Source organism: Cyprinodon variegatus, unplaced genomic scaffold (assembly GCF_000732505.1).
Source record: "Cyprinodon variegatus isolate N-32 unplaced genomic scaffold, C_variegatus-1.0 Scaffold21, whole genome shotgun sequence".
NCBI classification, from domain to species: Eukaryota; Metazoa; Chordata; class Actinopteri; order Cyprinodontiformes; family Cyprinodontidae; genus Cyprinodon; species Cyprinodon variegatus.
In genome coordinates, this window is record NW_015150474.1 from 1,443,730 (window position 1) to 1,470,750 (window position 27,021).

The 27,021-nt window shown below is 37.3% G+C and overlaps 1 protein-coding gene across 1 annotated transcript in view; it reads left to right on the forward strand.

Annotated features, from left to right (window-relative positions):
- The window catches only part of clip4 (CAP-Gly domain containing linker protein family member 4), a 43,244-nt gene extending 16,501 nt beyond the window's left edge, over positions 1–26,743 (forward strand). The window contains exons 7-15 of the mRNA XM_015389961.1: positions 4,209–4,454; positions 7,434–7,569; positions 7,663–7,788; positions 16,962–17,153; positions 17,248–17,379; positions 20,523–20,646; positions 22,940–23,004; positions 23,754–23,832; positions 24,098–26,743. Of these exons, the coding sequence (XP_015245447.1) occupies positions 4,209–4,454; positions 7,434–7,569; positions 7,663–7,788; positions 16,962–17,153; positions 17,248–17,379; positions 20,523–20,646; positions 22,940–23,004; positions 23,754–23,832; positions 24,098–24,464 (1,467 nt within the window). The 3' untranslated portion in view covers positions 24,465–26,743. The remainder of the gene's footprint in view (positions 1–4,208; positions 4,455–7,433; positions 7,570–7,662; positions 7,789–16,961; positions 17,154–17,247; positions 17,380–20,522; positions 20,647–22,939; positions 23,005–23,753; positions 23,833–24,097) is intronic.
- The last annotated feature ends 278 nt before the right edge of the window (positions 26,744–27,021 follow it).

A 27,021-nucleotide genomic window follows, 5' to 3' on the forward strand; every position in this document is an offset into this window, starting at 1 on the left:
GCTGCAAAGATGTAAAAGTCTTGTATAAGTTTTTATATGGACATTGGGATCCATCCAACGCTTTGTTTCCAACAGCCACCTGCCTGGCACCACGCAAATTTTTGCAGCATTGGAAAACATAATAAATGAATGTTTGTTTGACCTCCTGTACACCATATTAAAAAAAAAAAAAAAAATCCATCTTTTTACATTTTCATAAAGTTTTGAAAAAGCACCAGGGAACCACACGGGGGACGCTAAAGAGCCGCGGGTTCTAAAAAATCTGCAATATTTTTGATCACCATATTGAGGTTCCTCAGGTTTAAAATCTGCCAACAATTTTAAAACCTGCTTTTTGAACCAGGCATTAAATGGAGCCAAATGTTTACAAATTACCAACAAACAGGGAGGATTTATATTTTTTACTGATAATTGATAAACTAGCTCACTGTCTATATGACGCAAGGAAAAAAGGGCTAAACCATATTTGTTTATAGGAATCAGTTAAAGGGACTTTATCACCATATTTTGTGTTGTTTTTTTTTTGTGAGAGCAGCACAACTTAAAAGAACTTGCAGACTTTATGGCGATCGATTTTCTGGGAACGCAAATCACTGAAGACAAAGAAAGAAATGACTGTTCTTAGAAATTAAAGAATAACTGAAAAGGCTACTTTAGAACACTGCAGAAATTATTCAGTTCAGCTTTATCACCGAAGGTGACACGACTACTGGATTTAATCATATATTTTTTTTAAAGTATTAATATTTATTTCTATGTTCACGAATTTCTGTGTAGAAAATAAAAGATCTAAAATTGACCGAAAGGTGCACACACCGATACAAAACTTAAAATGTAGATGAGCAAACACAAAAATAAGAGAAACACACAAATGAAAGGGATAAAAGCTGCAAGTTGCAAAAACAACTGCATGTTGAGAAAAGCTTCTAACTGGCTTCGCCTTATAGAGGTGCCCTAGACCACTAGGGGGAGACGATCATTGAATTATATGGTATCAGGAAATAGTCCTATTGCCCCTTGCAGAATAACGACCATCAACTCTTCCCTAAGATATGCAGCGTTGACTTCCTACCTTTTAGTCGCCTCCAGTCATAGATGTGATCACACCTTCAGTTGGTCTGCTCCCTTGGATTAGTAACACCCTGCCGCTGCAGTGTTTTTACACCTTGCTTCCAATTTTACTTTCTGTTTGTACAATAAAGAGTATTGGATCTGTTGTTTATTTTTTCCCAATTTTAATATCGACTGAAAATATGGTATAGTCTGTCAAAGACTAGATTTCTATTGGTTGCTCGAAAGTGAATCTCGAGAAACACTACAGACGGCTCTGTTTCTCCTAAATTTTCTGATATTTCTTGCACAAAAAACTCTTTTTCTATTCAGTTGTTCTATGAGCTGTTGTGGATAGAAATGTGAAACCCTTTTTAGTAATTGGGCTCTTCGTCTCTGCTGTAAATGCCTCTGCAGCATGCTTGTTGACGACCCCTGAACGTTATAATTTAACTGTTGTAGACACAATAGGGCGGCTGTGTGGGAGAGGGAGTCATCAGCGGCTCGTCGATGTCAGAGTGTGGGAAAGAGTTTAAAGGACGTCTGTCCTGCTGCGAGGCAAGGCTCGGGATTAAATTTGATTACGAACGGTGATTAACACAACTGATCATGTGAAAATGACTTGGCTAGAGTTTTTTTTCTTTATAAAGACAAAAAGTATTGAGTAAAAGCATAAGCAGCATTTTATTTCTTTCTCCAGTGTCTCACCTTCCCACGCCAATTTGAACATTAAAAAAAGCAACTGGTCTTTTGTGAGGATTATAAATCACATGAAATGATGACATGGAACAATCCTGCTCAGGTTTCTCCTCTGCCGGTCCTCTACAACAACCTCCCTCTGCAGCATCCTCTCATAAATTTAGCCTGCTGACTCAAAGATGTCTATCTTCGCTGTCATTGAGTCACCTGGGGAAACCTTCATCCCGCCTTCTGCTGATAAGCCTCTTTGAAACAAAACTGATGGGGATTTCATGCTGAGAGTTGCAGTATAATTAAAGAATCAAAGACCCAAAAAGCCTGTCTCTTTAGAGAGGTAAACCCAAGTTTAGAAGTTTCCTCGTGATCCAGAAGCTGTTTTTGTTTGTTAAACCGATAAATTGCAAAAGGAAGTGGCAGCTATCATAGTTACAGTACCTTCAGACCTTTTTTAAAAAATAACCTCAACCCTTCTTTCTTTTTGACTCACAAGCTAGCATTATGTAGCATTAACATTGCACACATCATCCATAATATGGACACTAAGTTGGTATCAGAATCTGATCAATACTGATGTTCGATACATACTTTGGTCTAAGATTCAATCCTTTACTCACTAATCAGTAATAGGTAGACTCACTGTTATACTTTATTTTAGAAAGAGCAAGAAAACAGCTCCGCTCATTACATTTATTTCATTAATGTAGTTTCTCAACTCTCTTCATAAAAGAGATTTACTTTATTTTTCAGACTATAGAGCGTACCTCACTATAAGGCTCGCCCGCTAAGTTCTTTGAAAAAACTGGGAACCTATATATATATATATATATATATATATATATATATATAAAGCCGCACCAGACTATAAGCCACTGATGTCTACTGAACTGTTCTCCACCAAACCTGGAGGGAAAGCTCTACATATAGCCCCTAGAGTAGGGAAGAAGAAGAATGCTGGCTTCCGTGTTAGCACAGGGTTTCGTCAGCTCTTTAGCTCTGCAGGAGTTGAGCCCAGTCGCTACATCGGTTTGGCAGCTTTAATGCACCAAATAAATGTCAAAATGTGTGAATTTGGGACATTTGTTCTCCTTCATGTCTACTACTATCATATTCTTGTGCTAAATTAAAATTCGCCCCTTATTCTTTAATTTCAGACTTTGTCTTCCCCTTTTAGCGGTTAGGAAAAATTCACAGAAAAGCCACACCTTCTTATAAGCTGCATGGTTCAAAGTAAAATACAGTAGTTTTTTATTTTATTTATTTTAATTGAATTATGTTTTGTGCTTCCTTTCTCCAAAGAAAAAAATGCACAAGTTATTTCAGTGTTTTTTCTGTTGATAATGTTAATATCATGATAATAAAGTAGTCACCTTTAAACTTGTCCTGTCCTGTGTTTTAACAAAATAATAAGAGAAAACCACAAGAAACAAGCAAATAATTCAAAAGTTTGACACACATCTCAAATTTTCTTGTTATCAGTCTTTATTATCATGAACTAATCAACGAATTGAAAGTTCCAGAGAATGATAGAGAACAAGAAGAGGAGCGTTATAGCCTGTATGAATCAGGTTTTGTTTATTCAATGAAAATAGAAAATAAGTATCAAGAAATATCATTTTTATTTTGTTTTGAATAAGTTAAAAGACAAAAAGTCAGCAGAAATTCAGTCCTAATTGTACCTTGCAATGAGCTTATATGTTCTTAGTTTCCCAGTCAAAGCTACAATATAATAGGATTAGTGGAAATAAGCATTTTTTTGGACACATTAAGAGGTGAAATCAAAATACTTTTAAACTGAGTGGATTAAAATGATCTAAGTGCATTAACATAAAACAGAAGAATGGTTTCAAATAGAAGGTTTTATTAAATGTTATCTCTCTCTTTATTGATATTGTTACTATTTAGGATCAATATAAAACAAAATAAAGTTAAAAATGACATTACGTGATTCAAGGTAGGTTCCCTAAAAAAAACAAATTTCAGCATTAACGTAAATAAAAACTGATCCATGCAAAAATTTTCTTTTCCAGCCTTATAACTGAAGGGTGATGAGGGCTACAGGCTATCCAAATAAGAAAAATGTCAAAAAAGCAAAATACAAAAAAGATCCAATCAAAAAGGGACTTGTTGAAATAATTAATTTTATGTTTTTGAATTAACTATTATTGTTATAAATAATGCTCGTATTGGTTTATTATGCCTATCTCTACCATAATATTCCTTTTTTATTGAAATAAAACCCAGTTTTCTACGAACAATATATAGACCTGCAAAGAAGACAGATGGATATAACGAAGCAAAACAGCCTTCATATAACAGCAGTGCTGCACAATATGAAAGTTGGGAACCACCAGCTATCAAATGCATCTATTTTGGAAAGTGCTTATTTTTCCCCCTTGCATCTTATGGGTTTTTTGTATGGAAGTATTAAACTCTTGAATAACCGTCCGCTGTTATTTCAGAATGAAAAAGGACAGTGTCCAGCAGATGTTGTACCTGACCCACTGGAAATGCCCCTGGAGATGGCTGATGCAGCCACCATGGCCAAAGAGCTCCGTACTCTGCTGAGGCAGGCTTTACCCAGACCCAGCTCACCTCTGCCCCTCACACCGCAAGGCCAGGTCTCTGCTCTCTCTGATAAGGCAAGGAAACAGCTGGCTTCCATGGGAATCCGACTCGGGGCTCGTGTGTTGATAGCCGGACAGAAGGTGCGTTTAATGTTGCTGTGAAAGGAGAAAGCGACATAATCCTCCCTGCTTATTTTGTCTGGTGCAGCAGCTTAAGTCTTTCATTAAACTGAGCCAAGTTTTATCAAGATGAGATGAATTCTCATATCTACAATAAAGCAAATAGTCATAAATCTCACAACACGATACAAATATTTGCAAAAATAATCCAAAAAAGTATTGAAAATTACCATTTCCTACACGCAGTGAGTGAAAATGTGGTATTTTTAGTGTCACATAGGAGTGCTTGGTCTAATTTAGCATTTAGCAAACCTATATGTCATGCAACTGATGTAAAACTAAACCTCAATCTAATGACTATTCAGTACTTTTTCTACATCTTCTTAAATGTCTTCACAACCTCATAGTGATTATGCATCTTCTTCATCTGTCAGTAATCTGCTTTCACACCTTTCTTTGATCTTTACCACCAACGGCGTCAACCAGACTTTGACTGTTGTTCATACTTCTCACTTGAGCTCATTACACATGTTTATTTCCTCAAAAGTGGCACACATGTTATCAGCACAAACCAGCACTCTAATGAGCATTACTACAAAGTCTTCAGACAAGTCAGTGTGTAATTACAGGTTACATTTCAGGAATATCCTCAGTAGTAGACCATTTATTCCCTTGGCTGTCACATCTTTGCAGCGTCACAACAGAAAACTCTAATTTATTTAAGATAAAAATTGTATCAGAATATATTTTCAGAAAATCTCTTTATACCTGAAAGAGATCTTTAGTCTTTCTGATTAGCGATCATTGCCTGTAGGCTGGAAACCACTGTAATCTCTTTGACGTAAACCAGGAAAGCTCTGTGGGAGGAAATATGTTCCCCATTAAGCTTGTGGAGTAGTGTTGAAGTGTTTAGTTTTCTGCTTCAAAATTCAGTTTGGATTGATTGATTTGATTCAGGTTCAGATAACAAGTAACCAACCTACTCATCTTGGATGGGTTACTGCGTTAGAATTGACTATTTTGTAAGTAATAGGAAAAACAGTAAAATCAATCTTTTCACTAATAACCTGACGTGGCTAAGATCGATTATCTTCCTGTTACACAGGAATCACTTCTGCTGCAGTGCTGTTAGGAACCACTTTTACTCTTTTTTTATATTAGTTTTCCTCCTTGATTAATTTGAAAAAAATAATCTCTAAATCTGAAATACCCCCAGAAACAGAGTTTATAGCATCAGGGACTGCTTCTTCCACACTGTACTCAGGAGTTTATTAAATTTAAATGAGGCCTTAAAAATTTTCTGTTTTATGGAAGCAAGAGAGAACATGGTCTAAGGGTCTGTAGTCAGTTTTCAATGATTCAAATAGAAAGTTTCTCTTTGTAAGAAGTTTCAAAGTTCAAATGAGGTCAGCGACGCTATAAAGTGTTGGAGGTTGTTAAATTCGTAAGTTGTGGTGCTAAACTTGAAGGTTTTAGGATTTATTATGCAAATCAAAGTAAATGATTTTCAACAATATGTAAGATTTTATCTACTTTAGTTAAATAATATTTATGATCCAACAGGGTGTGTCAGTTTAACAGATATCAGTTCTAAATGTTGCCCCCTCTGAGACTTGGAGTTCATAATTGTAAACTAAAGCACAGAGACTAATTAAACAGACTACATCAACATCCTTAACGAAGAGTTTTAGGATTAAATTTGCAAAAAGAAAATAAGAACTTATCTTATTTTTAACTGCATAATATTTTATTAATATTGAAGTCTAAAAAAAAACAACCACTGATGTTTTAATGCTATTGTGGTTAATTGAAAAATTAAACAATGCCTGAAAAGACATTTGGATCCATCTGTTCAGAGCGTTGCTAATTATGACTCTTAACCTGTTTTCTTATTGTACATTTTATTTTCTTCTCCTTCAATATAGATGAAGGAACTATAGATGCGCCGATCAGAGTTTTGTGTTTTCTTTTAAATCTTTGTTTTTTTATTAACTCCTGATGGGCCCAGAGTTAGTATTATAACCTTGTGGATTTCCTGACTGCAAAAAGCAGCTGTAAAAGGCGCCCATTCAGATGAGCTCAGAGACGGCTCCAATGTCAGAGGATGAAGAGAGCACATCCAGCCAGTCACAGCAGGACTGCCTAGATGTGCCACTTGCAAAGTAGAGATGAAATAAGATATTATAACAGATGAGCAATAGAAAAACAGATGCCTGTGTTAAAAAGGAATTTGTAACCACTGGAGCGAGTTTGACTGGAAAACAAAAGTTACTTTTAAATGTTGGAGAGGGGTGGGCATGGTTGGAGACCGTACACATATTTTCTGGGACCGGCCAAGGATAAACAGATTCTGGAAGATTGTCTAGAAGATTGAAGACATCATTGATCACCAATATATTTTACAAGTACTTCAACTGGTAGCAAAAACCTAACCCTAACCATTGCGCAATGGCTACAGCATCTAAAGCAGGTATTTTAGATTGTGTCTAACCACTCAGCTATGCCTTAAAATTGAGATATTTACATGTGCCATCTTTTTTTGAGGGACCCTAGTTGTTTTTCTCCTTTCTTTCTCTTTTTATTCTATCTTTTGATTAAAATAGAAAATAGGGAAAACAAATTTTAACAGTATAATAAGCCTTTTTAATGTATGATGTACTTTAATACATCTAGCGCCGAATTTATGAGCTAATCCTCAACACTTTTTTTTATCAGATTGTAAATTATATATTATATTTTTACTTTTAGCAATAAATAAAAAGAAAAGAAAATATAGATAAAGCAGAGAAGATGAACAAAACAAAGAAAAAGAGCTTCATAAATAAAATCCTGTTCCTGCTTTCATCCTAATATATAATCAGCCGTGGCTCATCAAACACATAAATGGTTTGTCTGTGTTGAATATTTATATTACTTTGGCATTTAGCTGCATTTATAGTAAATTTTAATAGACATCCTGTTACATAGTGTTATTCTATGCGTGTTATTTGGTGTTTACAGGTTGGGACGTTACGATTCTGTGGCAGCACCGAGTTCTCTGGAGGCCTGTGGGCCGGAGTGGAGCTGGATAAACCAGAGGGGAAGAATGATGGCTCCGTAGCAGGGGTTCAGTATTTCACCTGTCGATTCAAACACGGTAGGAAACGTCACGCCGCTCTGCTTGATGATCAAACACACCGACTCACCCACTCGTTAATCTGAGTCATGAATCCCATTTTGTTTTCCGTAGGAATTTTTGCTCCCCTGTCCAAGATAAGTAAACCCTTGGAGAAACATAAATCGAGCTCTGCAAAGACTCCTCTACGCCCCCCTCGTCGCATTGACGTGTCGCGTGTTACTGCCAAGATTAACACAGGTAAAAGATAAGAGCTGCTTATCAAGTCTTTGTTGTTTAGACTCATTGGAAACGGGGATGTGTCGAATTTGATGCAGCAGCTCCTGCTGGTTGAGCAGTGATTTCCCTGGTTCTGCTTTTGGGATTAAGCTGTATTCTGTCCCTGTCAGGTTCACTGAACAATGCAACAAGGTGAGCAATGAAGGCTTTTAGGAAAATATGTTTCCCTGAGGAGTTCTGCCACTATGTGCATTAATAAAAAGACATGTCATAACCTCGACCACAGAGTCGAGGAGCTTGAAAAGCAATGAATTCCTGAATATTTGTGAATGTGAGTGAAAAAAAATCTTGTCAAAAGGCAGCAGATGAATGTCATGACACCGAATGGTTCTCGTACCATTCCCAGGAGATGGCCATGGATACAATGTTGAGGAAGAAAAAAAAGGAAAACCTGTTGAGACCTGCAACAACAGCAGGTCGGGGAAGAGCTTCCTTCCTTTGTAATGCCTCTTCAGAGAGTTCAGGTTCAAAACGTATTCTCATTAGAAAAGACTAATTATATTAAAAGGTGTTGATTGTGGCAGGATTAAACTTTGTAAAATGAGATCAAGGTTATAAACTAGTCAGTCTCACAATCAATACCAACTGAAGGATGAACTAAGCTACCTTTGTTATAAAGTGAGGAGCATTAGGGGATGTCTGTGTTTTTCTCAGGATTCACATTTTATTTGGATACAATATTATTAAAAATAGAAATAAAAAAGGAAATAAATCAACAATTAAATTAGCATCCAAGCAAAATAATTGCTTTTGATTTGATTAAGAGAAAGAAACATGCAAAAACAAGTCAAATTATATTACTGCTTGACTGCTACTAATTAAAAATATGGTTTATTAACATTTTATGAACAGGAGATAAAAAAAAAAACTGTTTTTACACCTTAATCTTAATTATAATCTCTAAAGTTAATTCTAAGAAAATAGAAAAACAATTTCAGTCTCTGAAAGCCAGAATGCAAAACGCTTTCAGCACAAAGTCTAACAGCAGCTGTTATCTCATCCTGGGAAGTGATATTTCATCTGGAAGCTCATTTTAAGACTGCCCGCCTGTCTGTTCTGGAAGAGTTACTGAATTTTTCAGCGGTTCCTTACATTAGATGTAAATGCAAGTGCTCCTAAAGAAGCTTAGGGTGCAGTGAACCCTGTAATGTGTGATGTACACAGAATCAGTCTTTGAATGATGATATTTCCCTGATCCAGTTAGCGAAGGCTTCTTTTTTACTGCTTTTGTTTAACTGAACCTAAATTCCACTCAAGAATAAAAAGGAGGATCTGTCACCAGGCTGTTTGCCAATCAGAAGTGGAGAGTTTTGTCATTTTAGATAGAATTACTGCAGAAATATATTTTTCTATGAACAGCTCTTCATACTGAGAAGCAAAAAATGCACAAGCAGTAACTATAAACATAACCTGTATCTGATCAAGGTATTTGACTTTATAGTGTTTTTATAATAAATGTATACTTTGTATGAGACTTGTTTATATCTAGATATATAATTTACACATTGATCCAAATTCAACTTCGTCTTAAATTATTTCAAATTGTTTGCCGGTTTTCCTCTATTAAAAAACTTTTTTGGCTTTTTGATTATGGAATCTTATTTGTTTGGTTTGATTAATATTGAAATCACAAATCATTAAAATGACTAACTTGCCTGACAAAATATTTATTCCAGTGTTGGATATAAACAAAATAAACACAGCGGAAATCAACAAACTCAGATATGCACAATTGAAGGTATTAAAGAGGATTTTCGCAAATTTTTTAAAAGACCTGCCCTCTCCACTCTAAATAAACTGTGCGTGCGAGAGCAGAAACGAGCCCATTTCTCCTCGTGCACGCTCTGTTTAAAAGTTGTTTTTCTTATTGCTTATACAAGCTTATTGAGTTCAAACATCTTCCCCAAACACTAAATGCCTCAATCACTGTATTGAAAGGTGGACTATATAGTGGACTTTATAGCGAACTCAGTCAACTGACTATTTGGATAGATGATCACTGCTTTTTGCTCCGTTGGTCACTTAACTCCTCCTCCACTGCGCGGTGCCTGCGCCATCTTTGTTATTAGTCGCCACTGTTGGGTAGCGACAGCCTATGGCGACAGCAGGCCGCTGTCACAGCAAATCCCATAATGCTTTGCATGGAGAGCTCTCCTTGCGAAGCATTTTGGGATATATCTTTCTTTTTTTGCTCATACACTTTAGACAGTTTTTCTCTTACGACCCTCGGCCATTTTCAAAGAACCACAGTGAGAAAAGTGAGCTTCAATGACTGTCTGAGGCCCCGTCCACACGAAGTCAAAACGAACACGAAACGCTAATATTTTCCAGAACGTTTGTTGTAAAGACGGAGACGTAAAATAAATGTGATCGACCACACGAATGCATGAAAACGCTGCAAAATGTATGCCAGGCCTGTAAGTGGCGCTGTGGTGCCAAAGCAAAAACAGGCAACGAAATGTTGGGCATGCGCACTAATATTTATACAACAACCAAACTGGAAAACCCCTGCGGGTCCATTTTCGTGGTTCAGTCAAATTGAGGTGATGAACTATGTCGTCTATATTGCTCTGTTCTTCCTGGAGATATTCCAGAAGAAGAAGATTCTGTTGTAAGCCCAACAGCAGGGTGAGTAGCATGAGCAGCAACCATTCAACACAGTACGGTGCCATTGTTGTGATACTGTATCGCGCATGCGTGTTTAGAGGCGACGCTATGACGCATGCGTGTAAGAAAAAAAATGCGGTTAGAGCTTAAAGATGGAACCGTGAAAATGGCGTTTCAAAATCTTTCCACTCTGAAGGCCTAATGAAAAAAAGATCGTTTACAGACCCCGAAACGCCGGCTTCGTATGGATGAGAGGCTGGTTTGGTGAAAAATGTGTGCGTTTAGGCCAGGGTTTGACTTCCTGTGGACGGGGCCTGAAACCGTAGCTCACCACAGATATACGCCTGAAAGTGTGCATGCACAGAAAAAGATAGCTAACGGGACGAGCACGTAGAACGGCCTTATGTAAACATATCTCCAGAATGATTGACAATTAGGAGGACCACTTATTTAGATGATCCACCTGAAAATAAAAAAATCGTCCGTTATACCTTTAATGAGAAGATATATGAGGGGATTGTGTGGAATAGAAATGAAGAAAATCTTCTGTGAAGATTCTCAGTCATCCAGGTCATGGCCAAGCTTGGAAAAGTTCTGTTTAAGCAACTGGACGTTACATTTTTTTTAGACGACATTTAATGTCTCATTCAAGAGGCCTCTTCAGTTCTAACTAAGGGTGTGGAACGCTGAGATTAATATACTCTTGCTCTTACAAAGAATGAGGGGAATAAACAAAATGGATTAGCTAAGGAGGTCACATGGGGGGTGTTAATGGTTGTCGTTGACTCCCTCATCAGAGTAGTTTCACCCACATGCCTCATTAAAATTGTAGTTTTTTAGAAAAGCCCATCTGGAATAACCACATTTCTTCAGGTATGTCCTAATATGATTCTGTTCTTTCCTCCTGCCTCTGTTGGTGGTGGCAGTGGTTTCTGCTCATGTCTGAAGGGTTCTGATGACGCCTAGTTTGTGGTCCAGTGGTTGGTGTGAGCTTCAAAACGGAAGTACTGGTCGGTGTGGGTGGGTCTCCTGTAGACTTCTGTGTTGTCTGTCTTCCATGATGTTAACCGCGCAGTCCATGAAGGCAAGGCTGCCATCTTTCATGTCTTCCTGGGTGAACTTGATGTTTCTGTCCACTGCGTTGATGTGTTCCGTGTACATGTTGATATCCTTGGTCTTTATTTTGACACATGTGTCATCTGCATCAATGACTGGGTTTTGATCCCATGTATGAGTGTAGAGCTCTGCTTTCCACTTCTTCCATAGGTTCACCACTATGGGAGACACAGGAAACATTTATCCAGGTGGTTTGGTGGTTACTTGCAGAGTTAACATTTCAATGCAGTAAAGATCCACTACTGCCAAGTGCTTTTTCAGGAGAAGGGATTGCTGAAAAGCTGTGCTTTGGTGTGATTGGATTACCGTCTATATTTCGGAATACGAAATGGGGGCATCTGTCTTTTGAAGTACCTAGAGATGCCATTTACTGTGAATTGGTGCTGTGTAGATAAATTGTATTGAATGTCCTGCCAGTGTTCATTCCTACAGTGGAGGTTTGGGCCTCCTGTAGGGGGGACTGTGGGCCAAGGGGAGCAGCAATCAACTGAAAATGGTTAAGTCATATATAGATGTGATTTTATGCTCATTTTTATCCCGTTGAATATTGATCCTGTTTTATCTTGCCTACCCTGAGTGAACTTTGTTACTGCATGCCTGGATTTATTGCATCTCAACTTTGATATTAATCTTTCATGAAAGTGGGCTCTGAACCACAGCCAAAGGACAATGCATATATTAGACTGATGACGGGAGCCTGCTCTCTCAGTCCTTGAATGCTTGTTTCCACCAACTTCAGACAAATGACTCCAGTTGGTAATTTCCATCAAAAACCTTGTCTTGCGTTTTTTCGTTATTCCTGCCACTCCTCAGGTTTACAGCTATATTGTGTTTTTTTAATTGTCAGAGTTCCGAGGGCCCATTGATTGGGATGTGACTAGAATACCGGACCTCAGAGAGGCCTATGCAGTTTAGTGATTGATAGTCCAATTAAGCCTAGTTTAATAACTAGGGCATAGACAGGCTGAGTGGCCTGGCAGCCATTAATCACAAGGTGTGTGAGTGAGTGTTTACGGACGGCGTGCAATGCATCTGAGGGCAAACGTGTCTGCACCGCCGTGCAACTTAAACTAGGCTAATTTATGAGCGCACACTTCTCAGGGCTTTTGTCAGCACAAACTTTCAGAGCCACCTGCTTTTTACTGTCCCACTGAATCACTGCTGGAGACAGCCTGCTCGTGTTTATCGATGGATTGCTTCGGTCATTGTTGAACTGTCAGTGAGGGAGACGGACGGAGGAGAATGCCAGGCTAGTCTCTATTGTGTCTCAGAGGGCAGGAGAGGCAGATGTGGAATCACAAAGGGGCTCTGCTTTGACTTGTAAAGCCTTGCTCTGCCACCTGAAGTGACCATCAGGGCGAAGCAGGGAATGGACGGCACCAGGGGCGCTCCGCAAGCTAAAGGTCAGGTGACAAGAAACGTTTGCTAAGTTGGAATGCAGTCAAGTGAGGACAAGAGCGTTCCCAGGTGCCTCCAAAGTCAACTTTTTTAAGCACATGCCTGCCGTATGACTTTCTCATGAATCCTCATAAGGGATTTTTTTTTTATTCCCTTACATTTGCTGCACAGATGTTAACTCAGTTATTGCCAATTAAAAAACATTTTTTTCTTATTTGAATAGATTTAATTTACAGCTATAAGCTGGAGAACAACCTTGAAGTTAAATACTTTATAAGAACGTGAAAAGAGGCACATTTGTACTTCAACTTCGGTTACCTTCAGCCCATTGCCATATGAAATTCTGTTCTAAATGCTTTTTGTTTGCTGATATTTTAGATTTTGTTTGGATTTAATTGCTTTTTAGTATTTAAGAATAATTCTTTGCTTGTTTTGTTTTTAACACTAGGGATTTTTGTGTATTGTTGAGTTGTTCTTTTATTTACTGTATAAATACAATTCAGTCAATAGCTTTAGCAACAGAGGGAATTATGCCTGTTTAATGAATGTGTAGCTTTTGTTGTGATTAGCTGCAACCTGACCAACCAACCCTTCTGCATTAGTTAACCATACTGTCTCCTTTTGATGCTCAGAATGGTGTTTTATCTAGACAGTAGAAAGTGTTGGATATGTCCTGGAGCTTCATGGCTTAGTTATTCATGATCTAATTTATAATTACAGACAGATCACCCTCTTGGAAGTGAACAGCATCACATATCATTATATAACAATTATCTGGTCTTTATTGGAATCAGTTATTTAAATCAGTTCAAACTAGGAGACTAAGTAATGTTTTTTAAAGGATGTGTTTAAATGATTAAGTACACTCATGATTATTGTTTAAAGAGCCAAAATTATGTGTGAATTAATTTGTTTCATGTCATTGCTTCATTCTTATCTGCCTTGAACCATTTTAATGACGACTAAGCAGCTATTTAAATGTTTTCACTGATATTTTCGGGTCATTCCTTGCTGATAAGCTACATTTACATTCAAGTTGAATTGCATCCCTGCCATCTCCACTATCTTAATCTCTCTAAGCATTTTCTGTCAGTTTTAAGTGCTCACTCTTGCTAGAGTTTCAAGAATTTTAATCAAATTAAACTCTTACTTTAAACTTATGTCAGGATTATTAATAAATTTAGGGTGAATATTTTTTTTTTTTTTGCGCAAAATTCTTCCTGGAAAGAAAAATCATCATGGTGAAGCTATAGTCTGCACCTACATCGCAACAATAATCAACATGTTCAGATCCAGAACTTTTAAGTTACTGTTGCAGTCATGCTCACACTGCCCTCTACAGGCAACTAAACAAAGCCGAAACAAATACCTAAAATGTTTTTTCTATAAACCATTTTAAACAGAGGTGGGTAGAGAAAGTAGAAACTTAAGTCAAGTAAGGGTATAATTATTATTAATATGTATTTATTAATTAATTTGATGGGGGCCGTGCATGTTAATGGACACACATGAATGTAAACATGCCACATTGTAGCCAAAGGCTAATTTCCATCCGTTGTCCCACAGGCAGGGGTTACTGAGGGTACATAGTTATAAAACAATAACATTAACAAACATTTATATATTTAGAAAGGGGTAACTTATTCATCACTTTCACAGCTCAACATACTTTATAATTCATGTCTGTATTTGGATAGATGTATAATCAACTCTTTTACTTAATTATTAACAGTAGGAAAATATTTGTTAAGTTCTGCAGAAGTACTATGTCCTTATTTGATCAAAATCTGTAATTTAACTTATATAAATATATGATTACACTAATGGAAATATGACATCCTTTGCAAATTCTGCTATTCTGGAGAAGGGATGACAAAAACAAAAAAGTGAATCCTCCCTTTATTTTAAAAACAGAAAAAGGAAAATGCTAATAGCATAGTTTTTAAAATATTTTTTTTATGACAAAAGTTTGTGAGACTGAAACTAATACTTCACAGTATCTGGTGACAAAGACAATACTGGTAAAAATAACATTTAAACACAACAGAATAGAACTAGTTGGTCTGAAGTAGGACTCTTTGTTTTTATTACGGTTTCTCTAAGCATTTTTTCTCCGAGCTTCTCATAGCTCTTTTCTTTCTTTACTTGGCATCATGTTAACACACTTCGTCTAAGCTCCAGAGCAGACATCTGGTTAAACCCCGGCTCTAATGGACGTCGTCACACTAATGGTCCGGTTCGTTTAATTAGCAGCCCTCTGCCGCACTCCTCCTTAAATGCAATAAAACATCAAGGATGTTCCTGATTCTTTGCGTATATCATTTTCCTTGATAGCTTTGTGTTTAAATTAATGAATAATAATCATATTGATTCAGCTTATTATTCATGAACTTGAGGTAAAATTTGATCAGATGATTTGATGTCCTGGTCAGTGCAGTATTTGCTTTTGTTTGCATCTGTATGCGTTGTTAAGAGGGCACTGTCTGTCTGTGTGGAAAGGTTTATCCCCCTGCAATAAAAAAACCCCGGACAGTGAAAAGCGCCCACCGAGTCCCAGTCAAAGCACAGAGGACGACAGCTCAGTCAGGAAGACAGGTAGTGTGGTGTGTACTGACTCCTGAATTGGTTCTGTCTGGTTTAGAGCTTATGGTTTCTGTTTGTGTTTGCATTAATTGTAAGTGTTGTACTAAAGCCTCTGTTACCACTCGATCTTCATGGACTTTAAAACAAGAATCCAGCATCTAAAGTCTGTCTGTAGGGAGCTAAATGATGATCCCAAACATCATTTAGATGCTGAGAACGTGTTGTAAATTGTTATGAAACTGCTATAAAACCCCGAGGCTTTTTACAGGTTTCATGTCCATTACTGTCTCTTTTTTCACAGTTTGTTTGGGGCCTAATCTTCCTCTTAAAGCACTTTGGCACAGATCAGATCAATTACCCTCAAAGCAGTGGCTATTTAATGAACTTACAACCCGGGAAGGTCTGTTGAAGGTAAAAGCCTAATGAGGTCCGGCGTCCAAATGGCCTCTAAGGAGGGAATTGCAGCCCTCTGCCCCGTGTTCCCCCCCCATGTTGGAGGAGAGCATTAACACGTTGGATCCCGCTAATCGCTCACTAGAAACAAAAGCAATAAAGGCCTTTGTTTGTACTGCTGGAGGTTTCTAAAAAAAAAAAAAAAAAACACCTGCTTTAATTGTCTGAATTTCTTTAATATGTCACTAATATATAAGGAATCATCATTAAATCCTAGTTTGAGTCCGACCTGAATGGAGAGATGGTGGATTTATTCATTCAGTGTCTTCAGACAGCTGCTGGGTTTCTACACAGTCTGAGAACGTTTGGTTTCTCTGTTTTCCAAGGAACAGATAGCTTGATTTATTTAGATTCCCTTACTTTTTCTATTCCATCCTACTAAGTTCTCCTTTTTTTCTAAAAAATGTTTTCCCTCCATTATTGCCTCACCCTCGATCCTGCTTTAACTTCCTTCTGTCCATCCTTTTTCCTAATATAAGTCCTCCTTCCTCTCTTTTTTCCTTTCTTTTTCTCTGTACCAATTTTGTCTCCCTCATTTCCTTCCTTTGTTTTCCTTGTATCCTACCTCATTTTCTTCTTTATGTCCTTTCTTTTCTTCCTAGGTTTTACCTCAATTTTTGGGGTGTATTCTCTCATCTTTACTTTCTTCTTCAGTTTTGCATCCTTCCTCCCCTTTCCTGGTTGCTACCTTCTTTTTTCCATTCTTTTTTTTAATTTCCTTTTGCCCTTTTCTCATTGTTCTGTCCGTTTTCTCAATCTGCTACTTTTTTCTTCACTTTGTTCTTCCCTCTTTCCTACCTTTCCTTACTAGTGCCCTTCCTCTTTTTTTTCTTGACTTGCTTTCCTTCTTCCCTTTTTCTGTGTATAAACCCTGATGTAATGTTGGCTTTCTGGATGCTTTATCCTGCTAATATAATAACAGGAATGTCTGCATGTTTTTGTTTTCCACTGAACTTCTGCTTGGATTTTCTGCACAGGGATACTTTCCCGCTCCCTGTCGTCTTCTTCATCTTCGTTGGACTCTCGTCACGGAACGGGTGGCCGTCCTCGTCCTCTGCCAAGGCAGCGCCTCCCTCCTAGGCAGAGAAAGGAGAACATCTCCCCAAGTCTCCGGATGACTCCACCACCCGCACTCCACTCATCGCGCTCCTCAGCTCCTCCAGCTGTCGGTATGAAACACTGACCCAGTGAAGGTTTCAGAAGGTTCCTTTTTTAAAGAAAGTCCGCTCGCCTCAAAAAGATGAACTGTCCGCTGTGTTTCAGGTTTCAGGAGTAGGACCCCCTCAGCCAGCAGCTCTCTGTACGACTCTGAGGTGCGACAGGGGGAGAGGGTGCTGGTGGCGGGACAGAGGACCGGCATTGTTCAGTTCTGTGGGAAAACCAGCTTTGCTCCTGGTTAGTAAATCACATTTTTTCTTTAGTTCTACTTCTCAATATTTAGTGTTTCACTTTATTTTCTAACTCTTAATCTAAAACTAAAAGTTCAGAAATTGTTAAAACATGCGAGGTTTTCTCTTGATTTTATGTGTGTAGAGTTACTAAATCACAATCTTCTGAGTGTAATAGGTTTAGAAAACAAGTTCACCAAACATTTTCAAGATAAAAACAGAAACAGGGTAATAACCCTTTAATATAAGTCAGAATCACAACCAAACTTCAGGGTTATCAGTTTAATAGTTTTAGGAGCCCATCAGCTGTAAAACTAAAGAGTAATAAAAGCCTATATGGCTCTTTGAAGATTTGAATGACATTTTATGTTCCTAATTTGAAATTACAGATAAACCGCACAGAATACAGAAACTTGTAGCTTTTATGGAAATCATTGTTTTGCTGACACACAAAATAAATTTCATTGTTGGTGTTGCGCCGATGCCATTTTTTGGCCCTGATACTCGGCTGTGCAGTATTGGCCGATACATACAAATACCATCTGTTTGAAATTGATGTGTGTGTATATATATGAAGAACTGCATGCTACTTGGATGTAAAATAATTGCCATCATGGCTTTGTCAAGCTGCTGCCTACCTTTGTGAAGCAGGAAAAAGACTAATACAAAGTGAATCCAGTAGGACTTTTTATTGCCTACCTGGAATGGGTGACAATAGTTGAATAAACATTTGGCTCACCAAATGGTATCGGTGCCCTATTTGTTGGTACTCGCCGCTACAGATACCATCATTTGAGTGCTGAATTGGGGCCCCGCCCAATACTGGTATCGTGGCAACACTAGTAGTTGTAGTAAAAGTAATGGCCCTGAACGCACCCTAATATGGCTTTTTGTTTTTTACGCCTCCCTCATGATGCTCAAGGTAAATCAAGTATAATAGATAAATTAGTTTAAAATCAGATTTTATTATTATTATTTTTTTCTATGATGATATATCTTTCAACATTTTTCGTTATCGCAGACATATTATATTTGTTTTTAGTTGTGTTCCAAAGCTCTTTCCTTCAACATACAAAAAAATCCTTTATTTAAACCCTTTAAGCCATTTGGAGGAAAAGAAAGTCAGCTACAAGAGTTTTTCTTGATTTAATGTTTAATGGATGCAGCTTATTAAATTTGTCTACTGAACCATTTGCCCAGAGCTCGGCTGTTTTGGCATATCAGTATTTTCTATAGATCATTCCTCTTTATACTTTCAGAAGAAATATGTATTAAAAACCTTTTACAACATTTCTGTTATTCAGAGTATTTATTTGCCTCAATTTCTATCATAATTTCCAGTCAAATATAATCTGTCCCTTTACTCAGGTTTTAACCTGTTACCATAGCAATCGATACTTAATATACTTAAGATGATCTGAATAACAATCTAAGATTACAAGAATTTCAACTGTTGTCCTTCTCATAATTAAATAAGTTAATTCAGGCAAATGTCAATGTTAGTAAAGAGGAACATGTGAAACTTAAAAAATGTCAGTAAGTTATATTTAAAAAGTCAACATTTTCATTTAATTAAATCAGTGCTCAAATAAAATATAACTTCCTAGATTCAAGTATCTAGGATTTTTTTTTCTAATATATATATTTTTTAATTCAGTTAATCGTGTGCCTGATAATGCCTCATCAAAAGTGTGCAGTTGATGGTTGAGCTGAAACATATTGTAATAGTTTGTGTTTTTCATGTAAGCCTGATAAAACACCCACAAAAACAAATGATCCACTTCTCAAAAATATGGGACCCTACATTTTCCTTAAATCCTGCAATAACTCATATTCTCCCCGAATATGTACTACTTTTTTTATTAAAGAAAAGAAAATCTATGAGGCTTGAAATCTTTGAAATGAAAAACAAATGAATCTTTTTCTATTCACTTGATTCTTCCTTCAAGAACAGTTAATTTCTTTAGGCCGTGGAGCAATTTACTTGTGCTGCTGAAGTTAAATGATCATAATTATTGTTTTCTGAATGTTGTTTTATACTTTCACTATGAAACTGATTCAGTGATAATCAGGAAATCTGGAAACATTCCTGAGAGACAACCTGCTTCAGACCAAATCAGCATCAAACAAAATCACAGCAGCTCACATGACTCATGGCTGAAGAGAACGGCTTCCTAAATATTAATGGATACACACTATGTCTGCCACCATGGTGGGGTCTCAGTCCTTTGATTCTCTTTTGTTCTTAATTGCAGAAAACAAAAACACTTTTTGACAACATGCTTCTTAATAAGACCTTAGTTCTAATATTTGCTCAGTTGTTTTTTAGAGTAAGGAGTTCAGACATTTGTCTGTGTAGAAAGCTTGTTCATAAAATGTAGCTACAGAACTGTTGTTTGTGATCCAGGTCATAAATGGTCAAAGGGAATATTGTGTGGAAGTCATGCTGGCTTGTAGTTACTGCTGTTTACTTATTAAGATAATAACAGAGCTGTGTTTTATAGATGATTTAGACGGACACAATAACACATCATTTAAGTTGAGCTTCACTCTGTAAAAACCTGGAAGTGTAAATTAAGGTTCACATAAAAAAAGGAAAAAAGACCCCATATCTATACGTTCTCTTGTATCCATCCATCTGCTTGTGTTGCTTCAGCTATCAGAGGGAGGCATCCATGGATTTCTGTGTCCATCCACCCACTCACTCAGTGGTCCTTCCTTCCATTTGTCCGTTCACCCAGTGGTCCGCCTGTTTTTCCAAGATGTGCCGCTATTTATCTCTTCTTTCCTCCATCCATCCCTCTGTTGAATTAATCTCTAGTTTTTGCTGGTGCATTATTTTTAAGCAGACAATTTTAAAAATATATGCTATTATGTTTAACTCAACCTTTTTCTCTTTGTTCTTCTAAAATTATCTTAAGAGAAGAGAAGATTTAGGCATGAAAAAAATGTTTTGAAAATGACGCACCCTGTAGTTTAACAATTTTAAGATTTCGTTTTTGATTTATTCATATATTTTTTTTATTTATTATTGTTGGTTTTGTTTTTGAGCATCGGAACTTTAGGAGCGTCCATTTATCTTTCTTTGCAACATTTCCACTATTTGAAGTGATTCCTCTAATGTTCGCTTTAATCTCTGTTTCTCCTCAGGTATCTGGTTGGGCATTGAACTGGACAAGCCTAGTGGCAAAAATGACGGCTCAGTTGGAGGAGTCAGATACTTCAGCTGTCCTCCCAAACATGGAGTATTTGCTCCTCCCTCCCGTGTTCAAAGGTGAGAACTCAAGATTTTAATGTAGCCTGGATCTTGTCCTTACAGTCACTGTTTAATTGTCTTTAGTGGTCATTTGTAGAGAGAGAAAAAAACAGACTTAACCACTAAAAAAAATAAAATGATTTAACATTCACGGCAGATTCAACAATAAATCCCCAAGGCTGCCTTTGATTGCCCTCATATATAAGTCTGATGGCACTAATGAGTTCCTTTGACAGTGCCATTTGCGTGACTGCTGACACATTTGATTTCGCCCTCTGTGCGGTAAACGCTTCTCTGTTCTGGTGATTAACTAGAGTCAGAGTTATCCAATGTGAAGCCCGGGGCCTTCACTCAGCAAGACTTTTCAGTTTAATATGACACCTTGTAATGAGCCAGATGCCGTAACGTCTGCGTTTAAATGAAGATAACGAATATCTAAAGGAAGACGTATTCACACAAGCTGGCTGTCAGCAACGCTGCATGTTAAAATGGGGGTTGTGTGATGCATCTGTTTGGGATCACAAAGTAGAAGATGATTAAACTGCAGATTAGTTTTAAGGCTTTTAGGTTTTGTTAGAGTGCAGCAATAAGAGAGTCTGTATACATGAAGGAACAGCCGGACGTTCAAACAGAAAATCAGTCAGTCACCATCTTTTTTCAACCAGCCAGTCCCCCTTCCTATCTCCTGTGTAAAACATGCAGAGTGTCTCCAAAAGCTTTCAACATTTGCTGCCGATAAACGAGCTGCTGAATATGAAACACAAACCGAATGCACTTTTATTATTTAAACATTTCCTTGGTTTGCTGTTTTTGACCATTTCCGCTCCTGCCAGAGATTAGAATCTATCATTTATCTATCATTTATCTTTAATCTATCATTTATCTTTAATAGCACTAATTATCATGGAAAACAATGGAAACAATATTTGGTTTTATTTATTTTATTAACTCAAAACGTTCCACTTTTTTCAGCCAATTAACAGACCAGCCAATCAGATGGAGGTTGGGAGCTGGAATGTTTTTATGCCAACATGAACAGGATAAACACTATTATCTTTAAGAGGAATTATTGTCATTTTTTTTTTAAGTTTTTTTGCAGATGAAGAAAATATAAAAAAAACAAATTAGATCTAGAATGCAAAAATTGCATTTGAAGCTTTCTGTTGTGCCTATTATGTCAAATTACAGCGATTTTACTTCCTGTCTGGTTGAAATCCAAATCAGACAGAAAGTGAAATTTTTGTAAACCGTTATCATTGGATCTCTGCTGACAAACGCGTGAAAGCTCGATACCTGCAACACGTTTTTATACCCTTGACTCAAAATATGTCTTTTCTCTTTTATAAACAAATTAAATCTTATCATGCAAACTTTTTTTTTTTTTTTTTTTGTAAAATCAACATGAATTGAGGAAGAGTTTGCTTTTTGCACTTAATGCTAACACAAAATGGCTCGGCACGTAACAGGACACCTGTTATTCTGCATTTGATCTCATCCTTATGCTCTGTTTTCATACCAGACTGGTTACATCTCTCTTTTCTTTCCCTTGGTTTGTTTGGATTATTGTATTGCAGATACAGATGTGTTGCCTTAATTGTTGGGACTTCCAGGACGGCTGTTTTACTGAAATAATTTCATCCTGGGGAAATTCTCCCTGACAGTAATATTCATGGAGTCACTGAGTTATCGGATGGCACATTAGCAGCCCGATGCCTCAAGTGTATAATGGTCATAACTGAATAAAAGCCATTAAAAGGCAGTTGACATCTATAACAATGTGTGCGTCTGTGAAAGGCTTTATCAGAACTGATGGACTGTTGCACTTTCATTTCTTCGGATAATTTGTCTCTGTTCATGATGTCCTCTCAGGGTTTTTCCTTCCCTTTTTATATGTATATTTTTTCCTCTACTGTTTGTGTCTTTCTTTAGACAAAAGCAGCTTTTAAGAAAGTCGACTTTAATTCTTTCTTTTTCCTTCTTTACTTCCTAATTAATCTCAAGACTCAAAGTGTGCATCCTTTCCAACTGTCTAATGAAGGATTTAACATTATTCTCCTTCTGTATTCTTCTGCTGTCAGCAGCCAAACCACTTATTAGAAAGTAAAAGCTCTTCTTTCTGTTCTTATATATCTTTGGATTTGTGCTTGGAGCTCCTACGGCTCTTGTGAGGAGACTGACTCTAGTTGCCTTTTAAAACTATTTAAAATGTTCTGTATTTTGTAATAAAATCTAAAAGGTTATTAATTCCTATGCAATGCTGAAATCTCTTTAAAACACCAGCGAAGAGACTAATACTTCTTCCCTTTACCAGGATCCATGGCTCAGTCGATTGCCTTTCAGAGCTCACCTCCTCACGTCTCCGTCATCCAGTCAGTGGTAAGGATTAGTTATTTGAAAAGTATTGCTTTAGTCAGAGGTGTGTCATGCACTAATCAAGTCATTAATTTAGGGTTTGAGCATTGCTAAATGATCATGATGATTGAAGAGTCTACAATATATCTAACTGCAGGGTTAAAAAAGGAAACATTTAATTTCATTCTTTATATACATAAAAGCTTAATTATATACAGTACAGACCAAAAGTTTGGACAGACCTTCTCATTCAAAGAGTTTTCTTTAACACATGTGGAATTATATACTTGACAAAAAAGTGTGAAACAACTGAAAATATGTCTTATATTCTAGGTTTTTAAAAGTAGCCACCTTTTGATTACTGCTTTGTACACTCTTGGTATTCTCTTGATGAGCTTCAAAAGAATTAGACACTACTTCTACATCAATCTGTCAAATGGAAATAGACAGGTTGAAGTAGAAATTCCAATTTCTGCTTCAACTTGCACAAACTTCTTAGACTTTTCCTCTAGTCTCATTAAGTATAGGTCAGTCCAACGACTTCAGTCTTTATTAGACATTGCTTTGTCTTGTTACCACGTTGAAGATGTATGGCGTTGTGTGGCTTTGATTGGAATACAGCAAAATAATGGTGTAGTACCTTAGTAAAAGTAGCTTTGATGACATTCATATCCATGATGAGTGGATTGAAGCTTCCTTCTTTAGCTCAGTTTGTATTTCGTAGTGTGACGTCAGCTCTTTGCATCTCTGTGACTCTCCTGATATCCATCCAGGGACGATTCGTCGCAGTTTGAGCACATCAACAGCCATCGCCACACCAAAGGAGCTGAGCAGGAGAAGCCCCGTCACCAGGTGAGAAGCTTTCCTCAACAGTTTTAAACCTCTTTCTCTCCTGAGGTTTTCAGCTTCATCTGAATCCTTTGCTGCAGTGACAGATTTAGCAGGTTTTAAAATGGCCGCTAGATGCTTCTGCTGAGGAGAATCAGTTGAGGATTAAACTATGGAAGATGACGCTCCGGTTTGTCACCTGGTGTTTATTTACCTCTATGCATATTTTCTCATAAACCTTTCTTTCTGTTTTTGTTTCCTGTACATTCACAAACAAAAACACATGAAGGAGCCGTTCTACTCCTCACCGTCGCCGCTGGAGCACCCTGAGCGGCAGCAGTGGAGGAATTCCCGGAAGCACGGCAGGGTCCAGTCCTTCCGCCTGCTCAGACAGCCAGGTGCGTCTCCAGGTGGGCATGCAGGTCTTCCTGACCAGCGCCAACGAGATGGCCTTTATACGCTTCCTGGGAGCAGCGGACTTTGCGCCAGGGCTCTGGCTTGGTTTGGAGCTCCGAAGTCCAAAGGGCAAGAACGACGGCTCCGTAGACGGCCGCCGCTACTTCACGTGTCGACCTGGCTACGGCGTCCTGGTCCGTCCCAGCCGGGTCACCTATCGTGGCATCAACGGTTCCCACTTGGCGAATGAAAAAAGCTGAAGACTTTGAATATGGGTTGGATCTCACGCTGATTAAACTTTTTGCATTTCTAACTTTTTGCATTCTGATTCTCTGCACTGCGGAGCTTTGAGCTAAAGACATAACTGCTTTAAAGTTTGTAGGAGGCAAAAAGCACTTTATAAAGTTAACAGGAAATCTATTTTGCATAAAACTCTGCACTACTTTATTCTGATTGCACTGACAAGCCTGTCACTATAAGATCAGACTGACAATATCAGTGCTTTCTGGGATTTTATCAATTTATTAGGATCTAATTAAAGGTGTCCTTGTGTTTTTGTTGGTGCATGTTGATCAGAAGCACTTTAGAAAAGGAGACCAGGATTTTTTATAAACAGGGTTTATAATTGAAGTCGTGTTGGACTTATTAGTAAATAAGATTAAAGAAAATGATGCTCTGTTTGGTGGCAATAAAAGTATTTAACCAGTTAGGAATGGTTTGTAATGCTGTCTATAAATCACTTTTTATTAGGTCTCTTTTTTAATATTTTGATTATTAGGCCAGATTAAACATTAAAAGACGAAATAATTGCCAAAGAGAATTAATGTTAGGCCGTCTGACATAAAAAAACCCCTCAAACCATCACACAGCTGAGATGGTTTGTCCTTTTTTTGGAAGAAAAAGCAAAAGCAGAGCTGACTGCTTTTACATGGATGTGTTCCCTAACCTTTATTCCTGATGCACATTGTCCTGCATGCTTTAGATGTTTCCCTGCTGGGAAAAACCTAATTTAAAGGAGGCAGAAAGCTGATATTTCTCTCATCAGATTTGAGCTAAAGCTTCCATATTATTCATCAATCTGCAGAACAATCCATAGCAATTAGCACAGCTGGCAAACATGTCAAAAGCTTCAAAATAAATCCATCTTTAATGAAGTCCCTGATGCTTCAAGTCCTGTAAAATTTAATCATATTGATAATTATAGGCAAGGATCTGTGAACCTGTAGGCTTTTTATTTTTCATAGGTCAGGGAATTACCTAAACCCATCTTTAACTACAGTATCATAATTTCATCCTTTTTAACCCTTGATCTTAATTGTCAAAGGCTCTAAGAAGGCTTTCAGAAAGGTTTTGTCACCGATGGAGGAGGGTGGGCATTTATGCGGAATAACAGATAAGGTCAGTTATTCAATTGCAGCGTTATTTATAAAGCACTTTTAAAACGAGGTTAACCAAAATGCTGGACATGACAATAAAAGACAAAGACAGACTCATACAATAAAGAGTCACCATCAGGTTGTGTTAAAAGCATAAAAGTAGAGGTGAGCTATGAGGCAAGATTTGAAAATAAAGAGATTTAATTTATTTAAAATAAAAATCTACTGAAAGTTGTCATAATGTCAAGATAATGACAGAAGCCACAGATAAAGCTGCTCTGAGCTGTGTTAAACTATAAAGCGATATTAAAAATTGTGCTATTGCTTACAAGAATGATGATCTAAAATGCTATAATAATGCCCATTGTCCTTTATAATGGCTGCTGTTTGGGTTAATCCAAAGAGTAACAGTTTGAATGGTTCCTACCAAACATTTGTAATAGTCTGTGGTGAAAGAGCCATTTTTTTCCTGGGCAAACTGCATAATTCTAGTTCAGTCCAGAGAGCAATGGGCTGCTACGACTCATTGGGAAGGACTGCAGGTCCAGCAAGCCCATGCAGAACATTAGAGATCGTAGTTCCAAGCTTCAGGATATTCACCTACAGATCAGGGCTGGTCACATCTCTGAAGTGGACATTTTATTAGTCTGTTTAATTTGCTGTTTTTTCAGACTTTATCTCTATTTATCAGGGCCTCAGTGGGCTCCTTTAGATGGTTGACCATATGATGAGGAATCAAAAGTTATGCACAAATGTTGTCAAACTGTATTAATCAGGCAACGAAGTGACAAATGACAAAAATTAACCATTTTTAGTTTTCTTGCAGGTAGGGTTGTCACGATACTAAAGTTTTCAACTCGATACCGATACTAAGGAAAATATTCGATGCTCGATACCATTTTCGATACCACAAGGATAAAATTTCAACAGAAATATTTTGATTAATAATTAAAATACAATAAATAAATAAATACAATAAACAATAAGAACAACATTTTGAGGTTGTTTTCTGTGCAAAGTATTTAGCAAGCTTGATAACAAACTTACAAAATTAAAATTAAGTTTTCCTTACTTGGCTATGCTTTGCACACATAACAATGACACTAGCCAAACCGGTTAAGAAACAAAAATAATTCTCAGCAGCTGCAAATGTTACAAAAAAAGTCTGAAACTGAAAAGTGCGTAGAATTATTCGATCACACAGTGTTCAGAAAGTGCATTTTCCTCTATTCTGCACTTTAGATGACTGATGACTGTTTAGGTGCGACTGGTACTCAATACTTTTGAAAATGAGTATTGTATCCGGATACAACGTTTCAGTATCGATACTTTTGACAACCCTACTTGCAGGGGAACCAAACTAGCAAAGTATGGTATTTAACAATTCTCAGGAAAACAGGCTGATTCCAACTCTGCTTTTCCAAACATTGCAATTTTAGTC